Source organism: Vigna radiata, chromosome 5 (genome assembly GCF_000741045.1).
Source record: "Vigna radiata var. radiata cultivar VC1973A chromosome 5, Vradiata_ver6, whole genome shotgun sequence".
In the NCBI taxonomy this organism is placed as follows: Eukaryota; Viridiplantae; Streptophyta; class Magnoliopsida; order Fabales; family Fabaceae; genus Vigna; species Vigna radiata.
In genome coordinates, this window is record NC_028355.1 from 21,932,908 (window position 1) to 21,959,510 (window position 26,603).

General features: G+C 32.9%; 3 protein-coding genes across 7 annotated transcripts; all 3 read left to right on the forward strand.

Annotated features, from left to right (window-relative positions):
• The first annotated feature begins 323 nt into the window (after positions 1-323).
• Positions 324-1,649, forward strand: LOC106761017. The gene has a single exon (XM_014644487.2). The coding sequence runs from the start codon at positions 406-408 to the stop codon at positions 1,312-1,314; it is 909 nt and encodes a 302-aa protein (XP_014499973.1). The 5' UTR covers positions 324-405; the 3' UTR covers positions 1,315-1,649.
• A 13,028-nt stretch (positions 1,650-14,677) lies between these two features.
• LOC106759866 lies at positions 14,678-18,545 on the forward strand. 5 transcript variants are annotated; one of them, XM_014643229.2, is made up of 11 exons: positions 14,678-14,953; positions 15,396-15,491; positions 15,585-15,701; positions 16,173-16,425; positions 16,527-16,681; positions 16,783-17,144; positions 17,242-17,341; positions 17,471-17,530; positions 17,641-17,724; positions 17,822-17,941; positions 18,117-18,545. In XM_014643229.2, the coding sequence occupies exons 1-11, from the start codon at positions 14,888-14,890 to the stop codon at positions 18,414-18,416; spliced, it is 1,713 nt and encodes a 570-aa protein (XP_014498715.1). In that variant the 5' UTR covers positions 14,678-14,887; the 3' UTR covers positions 18,417-18,545. The 5 variants fall into 5 exon arrangements, with proteins under 5 accessions (XP_014498715.1, XP_014498716.1, XP_022636705.1 ...); XM_014643230.2 differs by having other exon boundaries at positions 14,679-14,953; positions 15,400-15,491; XM_022780984.1 differs by lacking the exon at positions 14,678-14,953 and adding an exon at positions 15,083-15,258 and having other exon boundaries at positions 15,400-15,491.
• A 3,788-nt stretch (positions 18,546-22,333) lies between these two features.
• LOC106761117 (protein MIZU-KUSSEI 1) lies at positions 22,334-23,544 on the forward strand. The gene has a single exon (XM_014644627.2). It carries the CDS (start codon positions 22,612-22,614, stop codon positions 23,305-23,307), a length of 696 nt encoding a protein of 231 aa, XP_014500113.1. The 5' UTR covers positions 22,334-22,611; the 3' UTR covers positions 23,308-23,544.
• Positions 23,545-26,603: the final 3,059 nt, after the last annotated feature.

The window sequence follows — 26,603 nt, forward strand, 5'->3', positions numbered from 1 at the left end:
AGGAAATAAAGGTGTGGGGCGTAAAAAGAGAGATAATTGTGAGTAATTAAGAAGGTGTGGGACGTTAAATGCAAACGTGGGTGGGTGGTCTGAGCTACAACCTTAAAGCTATAAATTATTGAGTAGCCGGTCACCAAACAACACGTTCAAAATCATCCATAGCATGTGGTCCAGTAAGAAAGGGACTCCTATTACTGTTACATCATTCTATTCCCACCTAAGTCACACATAATTTAAATCACCGGTATTAAAAGGCGGCTAGGTTAGGACCCAAACGTGCCCTTGTCTGTCACTGGTCAACAAAACAATCCAATCCCTTTTCTCATCTCATCGTCATCTCCTTCTCTGCATATATAACTAACACTTATCTCTTCCTACCAGTATTCCCAACCCAATTGTTTCACCATGGAAGTGGTCACGCATAGTCCCAGCGCAAGTCCCTCCAGGGATCCTTTCGATTTCAACCGTGCAAGGATTTCGCCCTATCTCAGCGCTCCTTCTTCGCCCAAGCGCTTCGGGGAATATTTTTGCCTAAGCGCCCCCTCTAGCCCGTCCAGGTTTTTCGCCCAATTAGATTCTCTTTATGATTTGGAACACCGACATGGACACAATGATAAGACCGATGCCGAGGATGACGATGGGTTTGCCTTTTTTGTTGATGGGGAATCCAAGAGCCCTCGATCTGCGGAAGAACTTTTCGACGGCGGCAAAATCAAGCCGCTCATCGAGGACGATTTGTTGGACTCCGTTAAAAGCCCGCTTCTCCCTCCGGCCCAGCCCAGAAGATCTTCCAAAGCCCAAGGGAAGAAGAAAGAGAGAGAAGAGGAGGAAGAGGAGGAAGAGAAAAGAGGGAGGGATAGGAGTGTTTGTTCGAGTTCAAATCGCAGCAGAGTCACGCGCTCGCTCTCTCCTTGTAACAGAGTATCTCACTATATTTGGGACGAAGAATCCAACCAAGCGCAGGAGAACAACGAGGTTTCGGTTTCCGACGCAGTTTCGCTTTCGTCGACTTCAAAGAGTTCAAGGAAATGGAGACTCAGAGACTTTTTGCTTTTCCGCAGTGCCTCCGAAGGGAGAGGTTCCAGCAAGGATCCTTTGAGAAAGTTTCCCGCTTTCTACAAAAAACCTCAAGACCCCAAGACTTCCATCCCAAGCCCGAGCCCAGGCCCAAGACCCAGAAGAAAGGAACCCCTTTCCGCCCATGAATTGCACTATGCGAGAAAGAAAGCGGAAACTGAGGATTTGAAAAAGAAAACGTATTTGCCGTACAAACAGGGAATCTTGGGCAGGTTGGCTGGCTTCGGATCAAGATGATTACACAGCTACCAAACGATTCCTTTGGGTTTTTTTTTGGTTGCGTGAACAAATTGTATTCTTTTGTTTAATTTTAATATAGCTTTTTTTGTTTTCTTTCAGTTGCAAATACAATCACTTTTTGCTTTTACTTTGCTTTGTTAGCTCAAATCACGGGGAACATTTTCACTGCTTAGCACAATTTTTCACTGCTAGCATTGTGTGTAACATGTTCTCTGATGATGATGGATTTGTTTGTGAATTGCGGGCCCTCGAGAGTTGCCTATCATGGTCGCATTATTCAATGTCAAATTGGTTTCAACTGGTCCATCTAATGTGAAAAATATTTATGGTAATTTGGCCTAATGTACTGATGTGGCTCGTTTATGTTTATGAATGTGTGATAACTTAAAGATCGTTTGTAATAACTCAGTTATCTTTTCTGATACACATGACAAGATCTGTCATGTTGTCAAGTCTTTCCATCATTTGATTGGTTTCGCATAACATATCCTGAGGCAGGTTCAGTCTTTCTAGAGGCATGGAGGTCAGGAAATAGAGCTTTTTTCTGGCTAATTTGTGAAAATTTGTTCTTGAATAGGTTCTATTTTATACAACTTATTTTGAGCAGAAGAAAAACATTTCGGCAGAAGTATCTTCAGTCACTTCCAAATGATTTTGAAAATTTATCAGCACATCCTTCTGTCCTCCAAGATCAATTTTGGGTTGATGTGGAGTGCAAGCCAAATATACACTTAGTAGCTGTTGACTATTGACTGTCACAATGTAGATTATGGGGTATACTAATGTTTCTGCTAAATTTCACAATTAAAATTTTATTCCATTTCAATAATTTTTTAATACTTCTCTTGGTTGACCTATGGGGAGAGTACTTGAAATATCTTTTATTATGCAGAATATTATCCTGTTATCTGAGCTCTACTATCTAGATTATATATGAGCTGTCAAAGAAGAAAATGCAAATTATTCAAAGATAGTTGTTTATTTTTTTGGTCTATTGTGTTGATAAATTTTATTCTTGGTTAGATGCAATGATACAAAGCATAACGTAAATAAATAACTAAGCATTTGGGTGAACATTTAATATCGACTAGATGAATAGTTTAACCTTAATAGTTCCAAGATTATCTAGATGCTGGAGAAGATGAACCGAGCTAACCATGTTTAGCATTTCATCCATAGGTTTTAGCTAAATAGTAGACAGATTGAATTGAAGCCTGCCTTTTGCTAAACAGCGAGTCAAAGCATGTGTTCTTAGAATGAAACTTATTATGGTTTTTGATTATTTATAGCAACATGAAAGGTTATGGCTATTGAGCTTCCTAATACTGGAAAATGAATGCATCGTTCTCTATCCTGCTTCTGCAAAACATGAGAAATCTTATTACTTGGATTAATACATGTGAAGCCAATTATATACTAATTATTGTCTGTGATATGTATATAATATAACCAGAGGATGTACTTTCAAAAGTTTAACACAAACGTACGTTGTTTTACCCGTATTTCCTCGTTCCAAGCATTGGATATTCTTTGGGTCTTTTGTATTGTTCTTATGTGAGACCGAAATGTTCCAGAAAATCATTTTACTCTCTTCCAGATATTCTCTTTTTCAAATTGGGTGGGGGTGTTTATAAAAACACTCATATGCTCAATTCAGTAAGTAGTGTGATATGAGATGTTATAAAAAATGTAATAAATAATTTTTTCTTATATACCTTCTCTGATACCTGAATGGCCTTATTCAAATACCTATTTTATTTTAGGAATGTTTAAGATATCACATTAATTTTCATACTTTAAACCTTAGCTTGTTATATTATCGATAAAAATACATGTGCATAATGATCTTGGTCTTTGTATTGTACCTATATGATTCGTTAGGTTAAACGGTTTCAGTGGTAAATTACCTATTTCATGATTGTTTGGGGGAATGACTTTACTTTAACGTATTTTGTGATGTGCACCATTATGCAGTTTGGAGAAAAAGGTTACACAAGCACAGAATTGCGTCCTACAATGTATTTCTTATATTTACTTATTTATTTTATTATATCTATGTTGATAAACAAGTTAGATAACGTAGGAAACATGGGGAGTCTGTTACAGACCTAGCTTGAAATGAGACACCCGGGTTCCATACTAGACTGAATTGGGACAAACTCAGAATCAGAATAAACTTACGTAATTTGATTGTGATCAATTCAGACCAAGTTTACTGCATTTTCCAACACTTTGATGAATAAGCTTATACGACTCTAGCATAAAATAACTAAAAAATTGTTGTATTAACTCGTTTCTGAAACCCTCAATCACCGATCTTAAGCAATGACCGGCTTTTGCCTTCATTGGTTGATAAAACCACTAGACCTCACCTAGTCACAAAATTATAGGATGCTTCTCCATGCATTTCCAAAATTTTCATTAATCACAAAATTACCTTTCTTCTCCTTACATTTTCAAAAGTACACTTCTAAGAATATGACTAAACACAGAAAGATAATGACTTAAACAAAAGTTACTAATGTGGTGAATTTATGGTTAAATTGTCTAAAAATAACTCTAGCTTGATTTTTGACAAACTGGATCAAGTTTTACTAATCTCTTGATTAGTTGAGTCTGAAACGAAATCTTTAACACCTAGTAAATCATAATAAATAAAGGGATTTTAAAAGTTGTGTTAAATGTTCTATTTTGCAATTGCAAATATGTAATCATGTTTCTAAAACATTAATTTTGAAGTTGCTATTCGTACTCTCATTCTCAGTTTGCACAGATTGTCTTTACGGTTTTATCAAAAAATCATCAATATTTCGGTTTGCAATATTTTAAAGTGGGCTATGATTTTACTCTTTTAACTTTAATGGAAAATTAGAACTTATTATTATTTTAAACTTTGATAGAATTTGATCTTTAAATTTAAAAATAAAAATATAATCTAGCTATGAAATGTGAGCCAGATAATACAAGTTAACTTGTAAACCCACAAAAAGATATGAGATAAAGTATTTTTAGTCTATTAAATACAATCGGACTTGCGGCTGCATAAAACGCAACGGCAGGAAGGCTAAACCGCCACTCAAAGTGTGGTTATATGGCATTTTCGAAAAAAAAAAATGCAAAACGCACTTCATAATGCGTCTCACTTAACCGCAACACGAAATGCGGTTCGAGCTGCAGGAAACGCCGTTCGAACGGCGGCAAGACTAAATCGCAACTGAAAATGCGGTTAAATGCATGATTGAGTCCTGTCTTTTCCTCGCATTTGTGCAAAGACAAAGAAGGGAGGTGCATGTCTTAGGGTTTATAGCACTAGACAGAATGGTTGTAATTGGGAGGTGTAGTTGGGAGGCGTTAGTTGTTAACAAAGCATTAATACATCATTATTATTGATTTGACTTTTATTAAATGAAGGACAAAATAGTAATTTGGGAGGTGCAGGGAGAAAGGGGTGAGATGCAGGGAGAAACACTCTAACCTTAAAAGAGATTGTTGTGGGAATCATGGCACACCCACACGTTTAAAAACAGTTTTATTTTAAAATGGGCCACCTTCAGAATATTAACTGAAAAGAAAATAAAATAAATGAGATATGATATAATATTAAATAATATAATATTAAAATGTAACCTTTCTCTTCTCTCTTCTGTATAAGGCTAACAAAAACTTGCAGCAAAAGAAAATATAAACGTTACAACGTTGGAGGCAGACTAAGATTGCAGAATACGCTGGAAGCCGAGACTTGCGGGAAGCACCTCCCATCAGGTTTCATTCAATCCATTCAATCCACACTTCCGAAGTTTGCGCCGCAAAATCCCAACGTTAAGAAAATAACGTTTCTCTGCAAAACGGAAAAGTATTTTGCAATACTTTATATATCCTACGAATACAACAATATCTCATTTGACCAAAAGGGAAAGAAAAAAACTACTGGGTCTTGCAAAACAAGACCGAAAGAAACAAACTTGTAAAGTAGCTTTCAAGCAATTATTTTGTTTTTGCTTCTCCAGGTTTATAGTTTCTTCTGGGTATTGTTTGTCTGCAGTTCAAGTGGGGTGCCATAAAGGTTCAGCCTTTGCTTGTGATATATGGAGGGTGGGGGTAGTTTAAGGATTGGAAGTTCATCCATTTGGAGGAACAGTGACGCCACTAGCACAAAAAATATATTTTATGACGTACAAAAACGAATTATAACGTACATAGTTTTGTACTCTACATATTTTATAACGTAGCAAAAATTTACGTTATCTGAACATGCTTGACGAAAAAATTACCTTCATGTAAGTATCAACATCTCGATCAGGCTTGATGCTTGCCTCCTTTTCTCTAGTGGACAATTCCGCTAGCAAGTCTACAGATGTTAGACATAGTCAAGAGTTAATTTCCTCAAAAAGTCAACCTGTGTTTGGAGTATTGAATTTAATAATGAGTATAAGCATAAAGAACTCCAATGAACTAACCATAACGAGGTCCAACTCCTTGGACTCTTGCCGAGAAGGCCAAAGTTTCTCTAACTGTCATTTCTCCTGTGTGAAGATCATTTTGATTCACATAAGCAGCAGTTCTTTGNGGTACAAACTCATTCATCCCGTGACCATTATAAGTTACCTTTCCAGAGAACTGATGAAGAAGTAGCAGAATATTAGCTAGAGCTTTAAGTTAAGAAAACAACTATAAGCATGCTAACACTGTTACACAAAATAAATGCACTTCTCTTCAATGAGTTTCGTAACAAAAATCATTACCTTTAGTTTTGGATCAAGTTTTCCAGCCAAGGCTAACATGAGTGTGATTTTCCCAGAACTTGGAGGGCCTAAAAGCAATGTCATTCTGGAGAAGAGAAAATGAAAAATCGTGTTATATTAGTTCCAGAGGTCCTATCGCTAATGCCCTTCTCCTCGAAAGAGATATCAATAAACACAATATCAGTACCAGCCAGGCTTTATTTTCTCACTAACATTCTGGAGAATGTTTAAATGTTGTTTCATTGTTGGAAGTATATGAAGAGAGTTCATCAGGCTCTTGAAGCAGAAAATTTAAACAAAATGCAAGTTAGTTCCATCGCTAATATCATTTAGCAAGTTCTAGCACATAATAAAGTTGGTATCGATATACTCACCTCCACTATATTAACCATGAAGTTAGTGAACGTAGGCAAAACTCTAGTTCCTACACGAGCTTCTGCTTCGATGTTCAAGTTCTCAAAACGAACCTCTATGGTAGGAAGATCGATTCCAACTCTAATATTATCCAATCCAAGGAAAAAAAATTGGGGAAACCATTAGTGCGTTTCGATCAAAGAGACCTCTATTAAAATCAAGAAGAAAGAAATGGGATTGAGATTCTCACGTATCGATTCTGTCCTTGAGCTTGAGCAAAAACCTCTCATTGTCCTCTTCTGCAGTTCTCACGAGTCTTTCTAGTAAAGCTCTCTTTTCTTGCAACCCAAGTTTCTGTACATCGATCTCATTGGCTCCCCCATCGGGTGAGATGAGCAAAGCTTTCCTCATACGTGCAACCGTGGGAAGCTTCTGAATAGCAGCTCATTTGAGAGTCTCTTCATTGTTCTCCTATTCGAATGAGTTTGAGAATGATCTAACACGAGTATTCTTCCACCTTCCAAACTGGAAGGAGATAAATATAACATGAAATTCAAATTTATTTATGAATCTTTCAAACTAGAAAGATAATCTTCCATCTTACAATATAACCATTTATAAAATAACATCATCACTGTTGAATACCTCACTTATTCAATAATAATAATAATAATAGTTTAAGAAATTATTCAAAAATTAAGTTAAACAAATTAAAATTAAAAAATTATAATTTTTTAGAAAGTCATCGGATTTTAAAATTCAATAATTTTCTTAATCGAATTTTGAAATCCAACAATATTCTTAATCGAATTTCAAAATTTGATGATTTCTTAATAATTACAATAATTATATTTTGAAATCTAATGATTATCATAATTGAATTTCGATGTATCTTAAATCAAATTTTAAAATTCGATAAGAACCTTAATCAAACTTTAAAATTCAGTAAAGTAGATTTTAAAATCTGATTAGTTTTAAAATATTGTTAATTTATTAACTAAATTTCAAAATATGATAATTTGCTAAACTATATTTTAAAATTTGGTAATTTACTAAATCAAATTTCAAAATTCGATTTGTTTCTATACAATTTAAAATCTGATGCATAGCAGAAATAACTATATCAAAAGAAAATATATAAAAAAATTTAAAAAAAATGCTTATACCTGATGTAAAGAAATGAAGCAAACGATGAAAGTCAACAAAGGAAAACTGATGAAAAAGCAAAGCAACAAAAACTCTTCACATCACATAGCAATGAAACCCGTTAGCACAGAGTCGTGAGTGAGAGAAGAAGAGTAATTACTACTTACCTAATTTTTTTTTTAACATTTTTATTGAAGAGCAAAAAAGTCAACTTGGAGATGCACCCAAATTATATGAGTAATGGGCCATTCTTCACAATTGGGTTTGTTCAAATCGGCCCGATCTTATTACTGACAACAAGTTCATACATTTTTCCACACCTTATTCTTCTTTTTGTAATAAAATTCTTTTTTTCTATTCATCCCCTCCCATTTTCTCAGTCCCACTCCTTCCTTTTGGTAAACATTTTCTCTTTTACAAAAATTGATTTTTTATGTTCTATGGTCTTTTCAAGTTTTTATTTTATCCTTGATTAATGATTTAATCTTTCTAATCTACTGGTTTGGTTCATTTTGTGTTTTTTTTTGTTCAATTTAATTTTTTAATTTCTTAAAAAGTTTTAGTTTCACCTTGACATTATTTTTGTGTCAGTACATGTCACGTGTGTATTCGTAAAATTTTAAATCTTTATTGTATAGCAGTTTTAAAAGGTTGACTTAAACTACTATCCATGATCTTTATAAGTAAAGTAATTTCTTCATGATCAATATGAAAACTCAAGCGGAGATTAGAATTTACCTGTTTCAATATTATTTTCTCCATGATCACAAGGAGAAACCACATAATAACTTGTTTTAAAATGATTATCCACACTGACAATGCGATCATGTACAAGTCCCCAAACAATGAAGATTTAGAAGGAGGGATACACTGATTCCACATCCTTTTTCCTAAAAACTTTTAGATCAAATCATTTCTGAAAGTAAGAATACTATCAATAGATCTTTCCTATAGTATCACTCATCTTTAATGTATTCAATTAAAAGCTAAACATAAAAGGCTTCAAAGTTGAAACCCAATAAGAACACAGAAATCTTGGAATGGGCTTCTTGGTCCAACTCCCCACCACCACCACAGTCCATTGGTTGTAGACAGAAGTTGTGTTTTTTTTGTTTTTTGTCCTCCTTTCCCCAAAGCAAAGGCAAAATTTAAGGTAAAGACATACATACTAACATACATAATGCTGACAAACAATGCTACCAAGTTGCTTCCCGTTTAATCTGTGACCATGTCTCTTTAACAGTATTCACCTTAACCAAATTTGACTATCACTCAACACCATTATTATTGATCTATGGTGGATGCAACTTCCGTGTTACGGGGTTCGTTGGGTTGTTTTTTTTATTAGAACTCATGCAAGGTCCACTATTTTTGGTTGTACCTTTTCTCAACCCCTATCCTACATTTCTTCTGTTTCTGTAGCAAATGTAAGGTAACCTGTCTCTGTCTCTTACGTTATATTCAAATACATTCAAGCCATGTCATGTCTTGTAATTACAAGACATTGGAGACAAATTTGATGACCAAATTTGTGTGCTGAGAAAGCCAGAAGAGTCTCCACATTCAATGCCCATTGCCAATACTTAGAAACCAAAATGAAAACTTATTCTCATTGCTTGCTGCTATTGCTATTTGCTTGCCTAATCACCAAAAGGATCCCAATAGTAGTCATGGAAATTTCATATTTGATTTGTTTTGTCAGTGGGCAAGACAAAGCTTATTGCATATCCACAAAGTAAAAAAGTAAGAAAGGAGAAAAGATAACGTTTCTAGGAAATGACTGCTTTTTCACCTTTTATCAGTGGTTGCAGAAAATTTCCAATGTTTTTCTATTTTCCTTATGAGACTGTCATAAAAATCTAAAGTGAGACTCCAGAAACTTATGACATTTGACACGTACAAAAGGTACGACAAGTTGGACCCCTCTCCACCCTTTTGGTCTTCTATCTAATTGGGAAGCAAGCAAAAGCAAATTTTATGGATTTCTTGAGGGCTAGGACCATCCATCACTTATATTTACAGTGCTAATCCCCACCACCATGTGATCAAGTGAGGATCATTTCTCAATGGATGTGTGCATGTGCTATTCAGCTAAACAAACTGCTACACACAGACTTATTGATTTCGTTATAAAACGGAAAAGGCGTATAACTTAAGACTGCAATAATTAATAATAATACAAAAGCTGTGAGAAGGTGACATGACAACCGTGGATAAGAGTGATCATAACAACACATTCGAATCCAGCACAGTCCAATTCCATTTCATCATCAAACATGTCTTCCATACTCAAAAGCTTCAAACGTAAAAGGTGAAATGATTCACTCCATTTGTGGATGAAAAACCATTCGGACTCTTACCAAATATATGTATATATTTAGACACATCGAGTTACATCTCAAGGGTATCTTTAACGGTTTTCTTTTCCTTAGAACTGAGATTGTGGTCCAATTTAAGAATGCAGTTAAACTTAAGATCTGAAGTTGCTTCATTTAACATTACTTGTATGTTCTTAAAAGGATTACATGAATGAACCGGTGAGTAAATTTCAAAATTGCTACCTGTTGATGCATTCTGAAGTAATGTTACCTAATTAGACACCTATCGGTTATGCTGTCTCTGAGGCTCCAGAAAGTTGAAATAAAGCGGAGATGTTAGTGGGTCTGAATATGCGTACCATTCGTGTAAGGAAATAACAGAAGGACATTGTTACTGTGTGTGGACTCTGTTTATGCTTTGCAGCATGAAGTGGAAACTTTCCGAGTGTTCGTGAATCTGTCGTAAATAACACTGCTACTAAATTATTACCTTCTGCACAATCACACTTGTATTTCCAATACATCATTATGTCCCCTCCATTTCCCAGGGCATAACCTTAATTCCCTGCAACCCTTCTAACTGTCTTTCGGATTCACCATAGTGTATTTTAAAATCTTACTAGTTAACTTGAGTATAACAGTCATAATTTTAGAATAAACACATTCAAACACAAACCTGAGTATACTGTCAATTTTACAAATGATCACCTACTAAAACCAATTCACACAAAAGTATTGTACCAGAAAAAGAGATGTTATTTGCATAATTATACATAAGTGTACAGTGGTTTTAATGCACCTGATTGATCTTTGTGTAAAAGTAAATGAGGTAGGGTAATTGAAAGGGACAGTGACATAATTAGCACATTGGTGTATTTTAGTTTATGGTATTTAGCTAATGTCTTATGGATTGTTGTGAAACACCATCACTGACTTTGTTTTGTAGCAAAAAATGGAGCTGCATAATTGTCAACCGGAAAACTTTACTCAATAATAACCTGTCTTCCGTTTCAAATTGATACTGAAATATATGAACTGAATCTAATTTGATCGTGGTGCTTGACCAAATATCTTAGTTGTTTATAAAAAAGAAACGCAGAACACTGTTATTATTTTGAAAAAAGGAGAGGGCCATGGAGCTTTTTCATCACAATAAAAGCTGAAACATTTTCTTTTGGTATAGTATGTTACAGAATAAAAGTTGAAAGATAGAGCTTCTATGAATATATTAATTAATTTACTAGAAAAAAATGTATTTTCTATGTGCACAAGATGACATGATTCACAGGCATGACTTTGGTTGTTCTTGCAAATGTTTTCTACGAGATATTACATTGTTTTCTGTCCCCATGTTTGTGATATGATTACGATTATTTGGGTTAATCACTTCTCATTAGTAATGGAAAAAGAGGGAATATCCAATGTCGCGTAAACTGAAAGCAACAACATATGATTACAACTAGTTACTTTAAAGTCGTATTTTTTGTTTTTCTGCACGTCTTATATATCTATTACAAAAACTGGCTACGAGACTTCTAGTTAAGATTTTTGTGTTTGATTATCAAAAGAAGGAAATATACTAGCTCCTGTTCAGTAGGAATCGATTTATTTTATTTGATATATGAAATTATATAAAAATCATACTAATTGACAAAGTAATAAGGGTTAATATATAAAATATTAATTTGCTCTCTGACTAATTGAAATAATTGATTGAATAATAATGTTCTGATAGACAACCATCTCTCGCGCAGGTCAAATAATTTGATGTCAAGTTATTGATAAAATAAAAATATAAATAAAATACTTTATAGTACCAAATAAACCCTAAGTTAGGTAATCAGTTAACAGCAATATCTTTCTTTTTCCCTGCTTAAACCAAATCCTCATCTCCCCTTTAGATTCATTGACATTGACATTATGAAGTTTTTTTTTTTTTTTTTAAAGAAAATTGTCTTGATCTCTTTTTCGATCAAGTTTATCTTGAATGCTATAACTTGATTTTATACTCAACTACATAACTATCCTTGTTGACACTTAAACAACATTAAGATATGTCTATTTTTTAGTAAAATGTAGTAATCCAAAACCATAGAATTGTATGTTTTACCTTACAATATCAATACTATCAATTTATACCTTAATTTAAGTATTTATAACATCTATTGTACACACTTAGAGTGATTATAATTCCCTTTTAAACTTCATATTAATGTTCCAATCCCTTAACAATTCCAAATAAATTTATTTATACTCTAACAACAGCAATATCATACATCCATCCTATTCAATACAAACATAAATAAGTGTAGTTATTTAACTCTCATTCCTTGGGGGTTATGTGCCTACAAAGCAAAACTATTATCATGTACTTCCAAAAATACAAACATACTATTATAATTGTCAAAGTTCAACCAACATCTCTTCTTAATTAGACTTCAAAAGAAAGAAAGAAAATGGTTAAACTACAAGAAAGACATAAAGCATTATCATCTATCACTCCTATAGGGTATAATTTGTTATGAAAACATAGAATTTCAGGAATCATAATCTTAGAGATAGTTTAGAAATAACATAAATAAAATTTACATGAAGTAAAAAAAAAAAAAAACTATTTATAGAACTTTTTTACTTTTTATTCATTAAAATTTATATTTAAGAAAAAAAATCAAGTCGTACATTTGATATATATTGCTAAATAAGAAGAAAAAAAAAGGGTCTAGCACTCTCGCCCGTTCTCACATATAAATACAAGTATAGTCACATTTAACACATATTAGCCATTATTAAACAGAACAATAATCTGAGTCTTGGAATCTCTCTCAGTAAACTCTTTGACTCTCCCTAAAGGACAACCTCGGCACTACCCTAGTGTCCTACCTATTTTAAAGTAACTATAGAGGTTAGAATGGAACATTCTTAAATTTGAAAAAAAAAAAAAAAAAACTTCAACGTGCATTGCGCATTTACTCCTATAGATATAGTTAGAAAGAGTTTACGGTTTGATTTATAAATTGATTTCATGTTATATTTAAATAAAATTGTTGTTAAAAAATGAAAAAATAAATAAAATAAATTTATATATAATTTAAAAATATAGTTTAAAAAAAATGTATATATACAAGATTTTATATAAATTTATTTTTATTAAATTAATTTTAATGTATAATTTTTTTCTTCTTTTCACACGTATATATGAAAAACAATTATCCAACAAAATCATGTAAATTTTTAAAACTCCCACTTATTCGATAAATTAACTAGAGAGGGATTTGCCGGTTGAACTTTCGAATTTCACAGCACATATAATCTTTAATCGTCAATTTAATTCTCCTCAAAAAAATATATATATATATATATATATATATATATATATATTGTATTATTTCAAACAATTAAACTATATAAAACATTATATTGGTTGGAGACTTACGAATTGAATGAAATTTTGAAAAATGTATAGTAGTAGTATTTAATTGACGTAATTGAGATAAAAAGTATAAGTAATAAAATAAAGGATAATGATATATAGACAATATTTTTTGAATGTTGTCTAAGTATCTTTATCCTAAAATAAAATAGTGTTGGACAATTATTGCAAATAAAGTTGGCTCACTAATCCAATCTAGTGTGTGGAAAAGGAGGATGACAACCCAAAAAGCTAAAATTACATTACGAAAAGACAAGGGTGCTTTCAAGTTATTGACATGCTCCTTCTACGAATATTAGATGCTAAATTACATTGACAATTAGCGAATAATCTCCTTTTTAAGAGAATTAAAAATAAAGATAGCTTGTGATTTGGAGTGACCGTCACGTGGCTTTTGATGGATCCATTGTTTTAAACACAAGCTTTACCTTCTTTCCATATCATCATCCTATTTGCCGTTTCATCTGCGATTCCATTTCTATTACCACTACTTTTTTCTCAATCAAACATATTTTAGTTTAATGCAAAAAAAAAACATTTTCCTTTTTGTTTGGTACTAGTTAGCATGTCAAATACAAACATTTATTTAAGAAGTAGGTGACAAAGACTCGTAAGGTATCACAACAATACACTCCAATGCTCATCCTTCTTCTCTTTATTAGATTTAACATTCCTCTCTTATTTTGTATCACTGATAAATGGAAGGTTGCTAATTGCCAGATATTACAGATGACGCGTATTAAAAAAAAAACAGAGTTTATGATGTTTCACCTGCCACATAATTTATACCACCAATTATTGTAAGCATTTAGAATACCGTTGAATTCATTAGTTTTCTTAATTTGTCCGAAAAGGAGAAAATAAAATGGTTTAATTTAATTTAAGCAAGCAGTAATTCAGCACCAACCCACATCAAACTTTTACTTTTGCTAGAATGAACAAACAGTAGAAGGATAAGACAAAAAGGCTTGAGAGAGGAGCGTTTTGTTTGGGTTAAAATGAACACTTGAAGGAACTTAAATGGAAACTGCACTGTTCTTCATCATGACATGCGCCTTGGCCCCTTTCGTTTTAGGGTTTATTTTGTATTTTAGAACAAAAGGAGAATCACTTTTTTACGATATAAATAAATTATATATTCCTTAAATAAATCATTTATTACTCACGTCATTATTTTTATATTAATTATTCATGATTTATCAAAACTCTAAGCTTCTTCTATATTGATAATTATTGTATATGGGCATCTTAAAAAAAGGGGAGTCACTTAAAAACTGAAAAATAAAATATATCAAGAAGTTTTGTTTTGTTCAGTTTTTTATTTTTTTTTTTAGTCTTGAACATGTGCCTTTGTTAACAGAAGCGTCTTTAAGTACCGTTTTCATGTCCTGAAGCGGTTAAAGCCTTGAAGCCTAGTAGTGGAGGTGGTGGAGTTTTACCGCGTGAGCTTCACGAAACAATCTTTGTTTCTTTCTGCTCATCTCGTGGGTACTTCCTCACCACTTTGATCACCGTTTCACTCAACTTGATGGTGCTCAACATATGCATGCAGTTGCAGACTCATAGAAGAATTTGAAAAGATGAACACCAGCATCAAGCCCAAGCTGTACCATAAGAAACCTCCCATCACGGTGTCACATGAAAGGGTAATTAATTTTGCTCTAAAGTTCCAACTCAAAACCCGCTTCATTTTATGTCCTGTGTTTATTTTTGAAAAACGGTTGCTACAGTACACCAAGTTCATTTATTAGTATTATTGCTATTTAATTACGATTCTCATCGTTATCATTAATTATGATTATGATAGCGTAACAGTTCTTATCCAAAACTATGGCTTCAGTTTTAACAATCAATGATCCCAGAAATTCTGGAAAGTCGGCATTTTTTTTTTTTTTATTGACAAAGTACCGCACCATGGGAGGGGATCGAATTGGGTTCTATAAACCTCAAGGTTTCAAACCTTTTTTTCTTTTTCTTTTTTTGCTTTTTACTTGTGAATCTGGCACACTGAGACATACGCGCACTTTCAATTCAAACTGATCCTAGTTGCTTACTTAAATTCTAACCTCTGAAACCTTGATTGAAAAGGCAGAGATGCGGGAAAGCTCGCGAGGGAGAGCGAATGGTTCAGTTAAGGGTGGAAAAACATCGAGCAAAGATAGAAAACTGGCTTTACAGAAAGATGTAATGGCATAGTTTCTTCTCCAATTTGTTATATGGGTTTCATTTTCTTGCTTCTAATTGCCAACCGAGATGGATTCTCCAACTTATTTTCAGGTCGACAGGTTGAAGAAAAAGCTTAGGCGTGAAGAGAACATACACAGAGCATTGGAGAGAGCTTTCAACAGGCCTTTGGGAGCTCTGCCTCGTCTTCCTCCGTATCTCCCTCCCTACGTTAGTATTCTCTCTTTCTTTTCATTGTCAGTTTTTTTCTTTATTAACAGTTTACTTATGGATTGTGATTGTAATTTTACTCATTTAATTCCTATGTACTTAGATGGTAGAGACTAATACAGATTCAAAATTATAAATACGTATATTAAAATGGACAGTTCTAAATATAAGGATTGAAAGATAAAGTCTATATAACTATAGAAATGAATAATTATGTTCAAACTAACCGATATGCCTTATTTATTTTTGGTTAAGAGTGTAAATTGTAAAGTAGATAGACTATTTTCTCTTTTATTATCCAGTACTAATTTCTAATGAAATAAATCATTTAAACTTAAAATCACAAGTTAGAAGCTAAAAAGAGCTTAAAAGCTAACTCATTTGAACTAAATTTTGAAATGTTTTAAGAAGAGGTTATCGTGTTCAAGAAACATGACCATTTGACTGATGTATTTAATCTGAAATTTCTAGACACTAGGACTTCTGGCTGAGGTGGCAGTACTGGAAGAAGAAATTGTTAGGCTTGAAGAACAGGTTGTGCATTTCAGGCAGGACTTGTACCAGGAAGCTGTGTACATGTCATCCTCTAAGATGAAACTGGAGCAATCAGCCGGTGTTAGCAATTCAAGTCCGCAGAGTAGTCCCAAACTGGTTAAAGAGGAGTCCCTTTCCCAGACGCTGGATAATGCTGCAAGATCTGGAACTATGTCTATAACACTTCCAAGTGAGGAACTGACCATTTTGTGCCACCAACTAACTGAGGTTAAGTTGTTTCATTATTCAGAATGCCTTTCACTAAGTTCATTCTCTTGTTTGTCTCTCCAGAGGATAGACATGGAAAAGAGAACCAAACATGTACTAATTCTTCCAAGAGTAGCAAACAGTCCATATGCAAAGGCCAGACTACCAAATCGCCGATTAAGAAACTCCCCATCGACAATAAATCACCACAGAAACGTTGGGATCCTCCAAAAAAGCAGGTGTGTCGTGTGTTAAGATAGTTTTAAGTTCTTTGATAGGAGTACTAGTGAAAAAACGTGAGTTTTTGAAGTCGATAAATGTAAGCTTTCCAATTATGCAGCAAGAACTAAGGGTGAAAGACCTGCCAATTGCAGAAGTGAGAAACCATAGTCTACACGACAAACCAAAAGGGGGAGAAAGTCCAAATATAATATCCGAAATTATTCTGAAGTGTTTATCAAGCATTCTCTTGAGAATGAGTACTGCGAAGAATTTGGATTCTGCAGGTAATGTACCACACTCATGGATTCCAAAATCTAGTAAAAACTGCGTTGAAGGAAGTGAGTTTTGGGATCCTTATGGTATCTGTTTCGAATTCGGAAAGAGGGATATTGGTCCATACAAGCAATTATGTGCAATTGAAGCCAAATCATTCGATCCAAAACGAACTGCAAAATCTTTGTTTTTACTGCACCGGTTGAAGTATGTTATATTCTTTTCAAATTACTATTATTTTCCTCGATACTTATTAATCGTGTCATTTAGATGTTATATTACTCTAAATTTGGAAAATTTGCAGACTTCTTCTGAGAAAACTAGCCTGTGTCAACTTTGATAATCTCAACCACCAGGAGAAGCTTGCATTCTGGATCAACATCTATAACTCATGTATAATGAATGTAAGTCGATCATGCCATTAGAGCAACACGTAGTTTCATCTGAAATGGCCTTTGCTGACGGAACCTTTTCTTTAACCAAACAAGTTTTTAAAGTGGGTGATAGCTTATTTAAGTTCTGCTTTGCTTCAGGCGTACATAGAAAATGGCATACCGGAGAGTCCTGAAATGGTTGTTGCGCTGATGCAGAAGGTATGAAAGTTTTTCTTGTGGCTTGGATCGCAATGTATTTTGTTTGTTCCCTGAGTACATGTAATAGTATTGACAGGTTCAAGAATTTATAATGTTTTCTTGTTACTCAGGCCACAATAAATGTGGGTGGACACTTGCTAAGTGCAACAACTATAGAACATGGCATTTTAAGACTTCCTTATCACTTCAAATTTGTAAGCATGTTCATTTTAATTATTATTGAGAGTTCTTTTCATTTCAAGTCTAGCTTTTCTTGGGTGGGAATTTTGGAAATCACCAAGCTTCTTACAGCTAAATTGTAAACAGACAACATTATCAAAGGGAGGGAAAAATCATGAAACTTATGGACTAGAATTGTCAGAACCCCTGGTGACATTTGCTCTATCCTGTGGAACTTGGTCCTCTCCTGCTGTAAGTTGATACCTACTTCACATTGAATATTTCTCATCTCCTATAAGCAGTGCGTAATAATAAATCCCGTTACTCTTGTCAATTTGCTTGATTTTAAACTTCTGCTTTTATGCACTCAATAAATTCAATAATTTCGTGATTTGCACTGTCTTGTCGCTGATTTTCTCAATTGCAGGTGAGAATTTACACAGCATCTCGGGTTGAGAACGAACTTGAGATGGCCAAAAAGGAATACTTACAGGCTGCAGTTGGAATTTCGAAATCAAAGTTCCTTATCCCGAAGCTGCTGGATTGGTATTTACTGGACTTTGCAAAAGACTTGGAATCATTGCTGGATTGGATTTGCCTCCAATTACCAAGTGATGTGGGGAAAGAAGCTATCAAGTTCCTTGAGGAAAGAAAAACCGAGCCCCTCTCACAGTTTGTACAGATTATGCCACACGAGTTCAATTTTAGATACTTGTTGTGTACATAGTTTTTGCTTCTGTTTTCTGTAAGGTTTTATTGCTTCTGTGGATACAATTAGTACACAGTTCTAGATCATACATGTGAGAATAATGTAAATGCCATTTGTTATTTTCTCACTTCGAAAGATTTTCTTAAATGCCTTCTTATTATTTTAGTTTCAGGGTAAGTCTCTAAATAATTAAATTAAATTACATGTTTTGGGTTAAGATAGTTTCTTGTATCTTATAATTAAAATTTAATTTAATTCCTGTGTTATGTTAAAATATAATTTAGACTATCCATATAATGATTACATTGTATTTTACTGGTAATATGTAAATATTTATTTGAAATAAAAGGTAGAAGGGGAAAGTCAAGTTGAAAACGAGAGCTAGATTGGTCCATAATTTCAAAATGGATTGCAAATATTGTGTAGTTCGGCAGAAAGGTAAGTGGGCTGACACATGTGATATGTTAAAAAATATTGGAAATTACTTCCTGCACCCCTATCTTTTTTTTCCTATGCCCTTACACTTCGGAATTTATTTTTTGGAACACAAAAACAGAACACATTTTTTTTTTTCTGGACAGCAATCATCGCTCCGAATTACGGAATTTTAGGTAGCCTTTTTGATGGGATCGATGAAGAAATGTGATAGGTGCAGGAAGCAACACCTAAAAATATTTTTAAAAAATCTTACTGTTAATTTATGACTTTCAAATATATATAATGAATTGTATCATTATAATCATTTTTTGAGACTTTATCTGTAAACCTTACTTTTATTATCATAAGTTCAAATAAATATTTAAAATTAGTAATCACTAACCGTAATAGTCTTTAATGCTTTATTTAAATAATATAAAAAGAAAGTAAGAGTAGAAAAGAAAAAAATATAAAGTTAAAAACTAGAGTAATTAAACTCCATGCATATTTTTGTTGTAATATAATTAATTACGTTTCATCTTGATCTATAAGTGACACAATAACGTGGCTTTCCTTTATATTACTCACCTTTTCTATAAAAAATGTTATAATTTGTTAAAGATAAGTTGCTTTTAAGGAATCATTCATTTGAAAATAAATTAAAATGCAAAACAATGAGTTCCAAAGAAAGCAATTAAAAATATAAAGACAATTGGTTTATTCTCATACTATAATTAAAGTTTAAATTTTGAGAGTGATGCTTTCAGTCTCGAGTTTCTACACTCTCAATTATATATTGTTTATATACTTTCTTTTGTACTTTTGATTGTGCAATTTTCTTCTATGCTACAGTCTGTCTGAAAACAATTTCTTCGACTGTCTAAAACTACACAATTTTATCATTATTTCTGTATTTAATCTTCAATGGTAGAGTACCAAATCATTATATAAATAAATGTATACAAATTTTTGAAATATCAAATATATAAAATATATTAAAATTTTGAAATGATATTTTAAATTATATATTAATTTATATAATTTAAAAACAAATCAGGAGGCCAAGGGTGCCTCCTGTCACACCATTAATAAAAACTTAAATATAATTTATATATTTAATAAAAACTATATTAAAATATATTTATTTATTAAAAGTAAAGTTTAAATCTTTTAAGATTAGGTAAAGAGATTTTATGCTCTCAACCAATAAATATGTTAAGCATGACTTTTTTCGAGGTAGATATAATAAAAAGAGTCAATCAAATCACTATATACATGATTATTTATAATCAATCAGCATAAAATTATTGCACCCATCATTGCATATACCATTTTCTTTTAGAAAATATCTATTACATAAAAAGAAATATTTATCATGTATTATACGTATATTAAAATTCCATAGTTTTAAAACCCATTGAAGACACGTGTCCAAGGTTAACTATTGTTAGCTAAATTGTTATAACAATTAAACACATGCAAAATAATTTTAAAAAATATGATATCATATTTTATGATACTAAAAACTAAACTGAAATATAAATTTATATATTCTTAAGATTTAATATATATATATATATATATATATATATATATATATATAAATATACATAATTTTAAATAAAATATGCATATATATCATATTTAAATATTTTTAATAACATATATCAATATTTAATAATAACTTAGTAGATATAGAATAAAAAAAGAAAATGAAGAATATTTTAGGTTGATATTTTGTTTGGTTTTAAAATATTAAAATTGGAATTTGACAATCGTGCTAAAATCCTAATTTACATTTGAGGAAGATTTTGTAAAAGAAATGTTCATTTATGGAAGATTTATATCCGAAGACGGAATGATATTAAGTCTGGTGTTTATTCAAATACAGACGCATTAGAAATAATTATAAATGGTGAATTATATGGTAAAAAAAAGCGTTGTTGATTGGGAATGAGAAATAGAAAGAAGAATATAATTTTTATAAGATGAACTGATCCTTGATTTGGTGCAGTAATCTCAGTGTCGTTGAAATGTGAAGCCTTTTACATTTTTGTACTTCAAATATATATTTGCATTGAAAACATTGAAAGGAAGAAACTGTGCCCGATACGTGATTGTGACTGTTTTTTTGGCAAGCTGTTACAGTCAAATCCACAAAGCTTCTCGCTTTCTCAAGAAAGTGTATTTTCTGGTAAAATGTTAGTGTTATGTATACCTTCCCCAATGAAAAACAGGCAATTGATAAATCTCAGATAATACAAAGCAGAAAAAAGAAAGAAAGTTGTGTACAATCATGAATCCCATCAGCAGCCCAATAATTGGAAGGCATGATGATTGAAGTGTGATTTGAGAATAATTTATTTTAGGGAAGTGGCGCTGATAATAATGTCAAAGTATAGCCTAACTGGATGTTTCACTTGGAAAGAAAAATCAAAAAAGCATAGTTTATAGGGAGGGAAGTGGAAGGAAGAAAATAAACATTGCGTTGTTTGGTCCAAGTAAGGACATAGTTACAACAATGTGTCTGGTAATCAGTCACTGCTCTGAAACAGTTTACAACAAAAATTTGCAGTGATGTAGGTCCATTCAATCAAACACACTATCAATTCCATGCTATAGCTGGCTTCAATTCGAAATCCATCCTGATTAGATATGTGAACTCAATTAACATTTTACTTATGAAACAGAAGCACATGATGAGGAGCAGAAAAATTAGGAATGCCGAAATCACAAAGCAATGCGGTATACGTAAAAGGAACTTTAATGCATACTTTGTCAACCTCTCATGATACCGACGTTGCTTCTTCTTTTTTCATTACTCGCGTGGAAGGTCCCCACCTTCCACGCTAACCCCATTTTGTTCATTTTAACATTAACATTAATATTTTTTATGGGCCACTTTCTTCTCCCACCTTGCTCTTTACCCGATTTGTGTCCTATCTTTCTATTTCCCTTTTTCATATCACTTTAAAACATGACATGCAAATACACACCAAGGTATTACATTGAACCAAAACGTAAAATAGAGAGAGAGAGAGAGAGAGAGAGAGAGAGAGAGAGATCCCGGACCATGTGTGCAAAAAGCATGAGCGTGGGATGGAAATAATAGGAATTGATAAAGGCATGAAAGTAGGAAAAAGAAAGAAAAGAGTGGTTATGGTACAACCGGGCCTGTTGATAATTTCTACTGCCTAACACGCCTTTGTCGAATATGACCTATTATGGTCTGACACATTAAAATAAAAAAGGGTGGAAGGAAAGAGAGAGTCACTAAGAAGCAAAAGCAAATTTTCATGTACGCACAGCAAATATGTTAGGGAAAGGACGCCCTTCGTCTCAATAATTACTACTCAAGGTTTCACAAAGCAAAAAAGGCAATTGACGTTGATACTCCCAGTAATGATCAGAGAGGCACATGCCACTCCCAACAACATTTTCTTCTTTTTTTTCTTTTTTTTTTTTGAGCTTTTTCTTCCTTATTAACCCCACCCCCACCCCCGTGGTCCACACCCTCCCCTTATCTTATCACCTTCAACCCCCTATCAATTCACAAACTTTCTCACATCAACCTTTAATCTCTCACTCGGTTTTTCCCACTATAAAGATTCCATGACCTAACCCTCTTTAACACCTTATTAGCTTGGTACACCTTCCTTCCTTCACCCTTTCTTCTCTATATCATCATCATATATATGTCTCATCCATATCATACTATTAACCTCTAAACACACGCCCACACATCCTATCCTGTACAAAATTATCACTTTCATTCTGTACAAAATAGCATGCTATAATGCCATCGGTGCATTCTAGTCCGTGTTACCCGATGGAAAACCCGGCTTTGGCATCTTTACTCCGTCACACCACGGGGGAGAGTAAGCGTAGCAGCAAATTCTCCAGCGGAGGAGGCCTTTTGAAAATGTTCAAGTTGTTTCCCATGTTGACTTCTGGATGCAAAATGGTGGCTCTCTTGGGAAGACCTCGGAAAATGCTAAAGGACAGCGCGACCACCGGGACCATCTTCGGTTACCGCAAGGGGAGGGTGAGTTTGGCCATACAAGAGGACACGCGTCAAATGCCCATTTTTCTGATCGAGCTGCCCATGCTGGCCAGTGCTTTGAACAAGGAAATGGCATCCGACATCATGAGGATTGCGTTGGAGAGCGAGACCAAGAGCAGCAGGAAGAAGCTGATGGAAGAGTTCGTGTGGGCGGTCTATTGCAATGGGAGAAAGGTGGGTTACTCCATCAGGCGGAAACAGATGAGCGATGATGAGCTCCACGTGATGCAGCATTTGAGAGGGGTTTCTATGGGAGCAGGGGTGCTCCCCACCGCATCGGATCATAAAGATTCCGACGGAGAAATGACGTACATGAGGGCAAGGTTTGAGAGGGTGGTTGGGTCTAAGGATTCAGAGGCTTTGTACATGATAAACCCAGATGGGGCTCAAGGCCCCGAATTGAGTATCTTCTTTGTTAGACCTCACTAGATTTCATCAAATCAATTATTATCATCATCATCTTCTTCATCATCATATCCGTATATATATACCATCATATATCTTTATCTATCATTTCTACTGTAAGCTCCACCTCTTTCAAAAACTCTCATTCCACTTCCTTCTTCTTTTTCTCATCATTCTCAATCTTCCATTCCCCACTTATCAATAATTCTTTTCAAAACCACTCATTAATCACAGATTTCGAATCATTTATATTTCGAGTTATCTCTGGACTGTGAATGTCTTTACTTGTCCATTAGTAGATTACAAGAGCTTCAAAGGATTTGGGCTCCCAAAAAATGTCTGTACTGGAGAGAAAAAATTAGGTCGCTTTTTGGCTGGGACCAAATAAGAAAACTTACTTTCTGCTAAACATTTTCAGAAAAAAAATAATAATAATAATGCATGCCCATTCACAACAATATATAACATACCAAGTAATAAATATACACGTGCAGTTATTTTTTTAACATTTTTACTTTTGGTCACTTTTGCATTCTGTTTTCCAATTTGTCTCTTATTCAATAAAGTTATCCAGTAATGAATATTGTAATAAATATGGTATCATTGCGGTAGTTTCTTCATACATGATCTATAAAAAGCAAATCACTTCATCTAATAGATTTCTGTATTTTATTCTTTTTACAGATTATAACTGATATACTATCTTTGTTTCTGCATCGAAAATTTTCGTCTGTTTTAATCTTGGGATTATTTCCTCCGAGATTCTTACGCTTTGATTGTTAAAACATCTTATATGATTTCTCAAACAGTTGTTGCTATTATATATCGGGACTAAAAAATTTACGTTAAAAAAGTTTCTTTAATAATATAGATTTTATAAGATTTGTAGGTCATGACTGACAGTTGCTAACTTAGATATTTGTCAGCAGCAGCCTGTCTTTTTCCCCGCTTACTTAGAGCCGAAACTAATATATAATTAAACACTTTTAATCTTACTTTATTATCTTAACTTTTTCTTTAATTTTAAAAAATTGCTTTAATTTCATAGTATTGTTAAACTGCATTGTGTCAATTATTATCTTCTTCTGCTATCATTGAAACTAATATACCTTATGTATTAAATTGTAATAAAAAAATATAATTATATAGAAACGAAACGAAACATAAACTAAAGTTAAATAATCGATCAAAAAGTTATCTTGCGCTATCAGAATTTAAACAAAATTGAGTAGAAAAGCGTTATAATTATGTTTTCCTAAATTGTTCTTTTTTCATTAATTGAACCCATGCTAATTTGAGTACTCCACATGAAAACATATATAGGTGACATCTAAAGTTTCAATGGCATTTTGTTTAACATAAGATTGGTAGAATTATCCTAGTTTTGTGTTATTAGGGTGATACTTGTGATTTAAGATAGGAAAATGTGGTTTGAAAAATGTTGGAAAATAAAGAAAGAAATTGATATATAGAATTAATGAATGATGTCATTATCTTACAACTCAACAAGAGTCATTATTGATGGGGACAAAGGTAGGTATGAGGTATTTGATGTTTACTCGGAATCCAACAATCACACAGTATAGACAAAATAGAGGCAGACTTTGTTTGGATGGATGAAGAGTAATAATATTAACAGGGATCACATTAAGGATTATATACTTTTTCTTTTTCAGACTAGGAATTTTAATTTACTTTTTCCTATATAAATCTTATTTAATTAAATGTATCCATGTTAAAAGTAAGTCATTTTTCGTTTTGAAAAATCATCTGTAACAGCAGGAGACAAGCCTTATTATTTACATATGGATTAATTGTTATAAATACAACTTACACAGGCTTTTTTTGTTTTTTTGTATAAAAGTGTATACGAAGAATTATAAAAGAAAGAAAGTCTATATATGAAGATTTATGAAATACATACTTACATTTATATATTGCATTATAGTTTTAGTACTTTCTATTCATTTGATAGAACTTAAAAACTTTCTGGAAAAATAAATCTTCAGAAAAAAGTGAATAATTAATACGCGTATAGCACGACTCCATTATTTATTGTCTTTTTTTTTTTTTTATATGTTATCATAATCAATCCCGACTCTCCTCCATATTAATTAAAATAAGAGCATAATTGAAAAAAAAAATCTTGAAATTTCAAAAATGATAAAGATAAACAAATAATATTTTTCTTAAACAAACTGATAACTATAAACAGCAGCGAAAGGAAAAACATTTTTTTGTTTATTTAATGAAGGAGGAATGGAAAAAAAAAAATTACTGAAAAATTAAATAAATATATTACTACAATTTAAAATACTTTAGTGCATTGTGATAATTTTACTAACGTGAACATTATACAAAATATAAATCATAAGATTCGTTTATATTAATGAACTATGTTGCGAAAACTAATTCTTTTCACTGTATTTGAATCGATCAATATCATATTTTCTTTCATTTTCTCTTCACATGGTGAGTTTAATTCATATGAAACGCCTATAACCTTAGTGCTATGCTTCGTAATTTCAAAGTGATACCTAACATAACTTAGGTATACCAATAACATGTTGATTGTTGAGTGCATAACATTATTAAGGTGGACGTTAAATTTTGAATTTCGAAACAAATGTAGTTATTAAGAAGACTTCTTAGTATAAATATGGTCAATATCCGTATGAATACACTCTGATGACAATCTTGAATATAATGAAAACAATTTAAACATGATACAGATAACATTTAATTCGCTTTTTCTTTACACTTGCAATCAAAAACAGGAGTAAGATTACACTAAGATTAATTGTGAGAAAATATGTTACTTTAACAATTTAATTTCAGCTTTGGGTAAATACCAGAAGAGATATTTGAGCGGAAGAGTAATCAAATATATTGTATTACTAGACACAGTCCCCTGTTAGGCCCATTTAACAACGTCCAAATCATGCATGCAAAGAAATCATTGTCATTTTAAAAGCCTAAAGAAAAAAAGAGAGGCCATAGGTATGCTTCGGAAGGGCGTTACTCCCTGCACCCCTACAAATGCTTCCTCCACCTCCCCATCCCATTTTTACCCTTTAATAAACGGATGTCCACATCCGTTCACGAATGTTGAGAACCGTTTAAAAACATTGTGCCTGCAGCTCAGAAAACAGAGAGACTAAGTTTGTAGTTTTGGAAAAAGGTAGCACACCGCTAGTAGAAGGGAAGAATAGGATATGCTTCGTAGCTGATGAGATAACGACAGTTCATCTTCAGAGTCGAGGCCAGAGATAATTTTTGTACCGCATCCAAACACTGGGTACCTATACAGCACAATGATG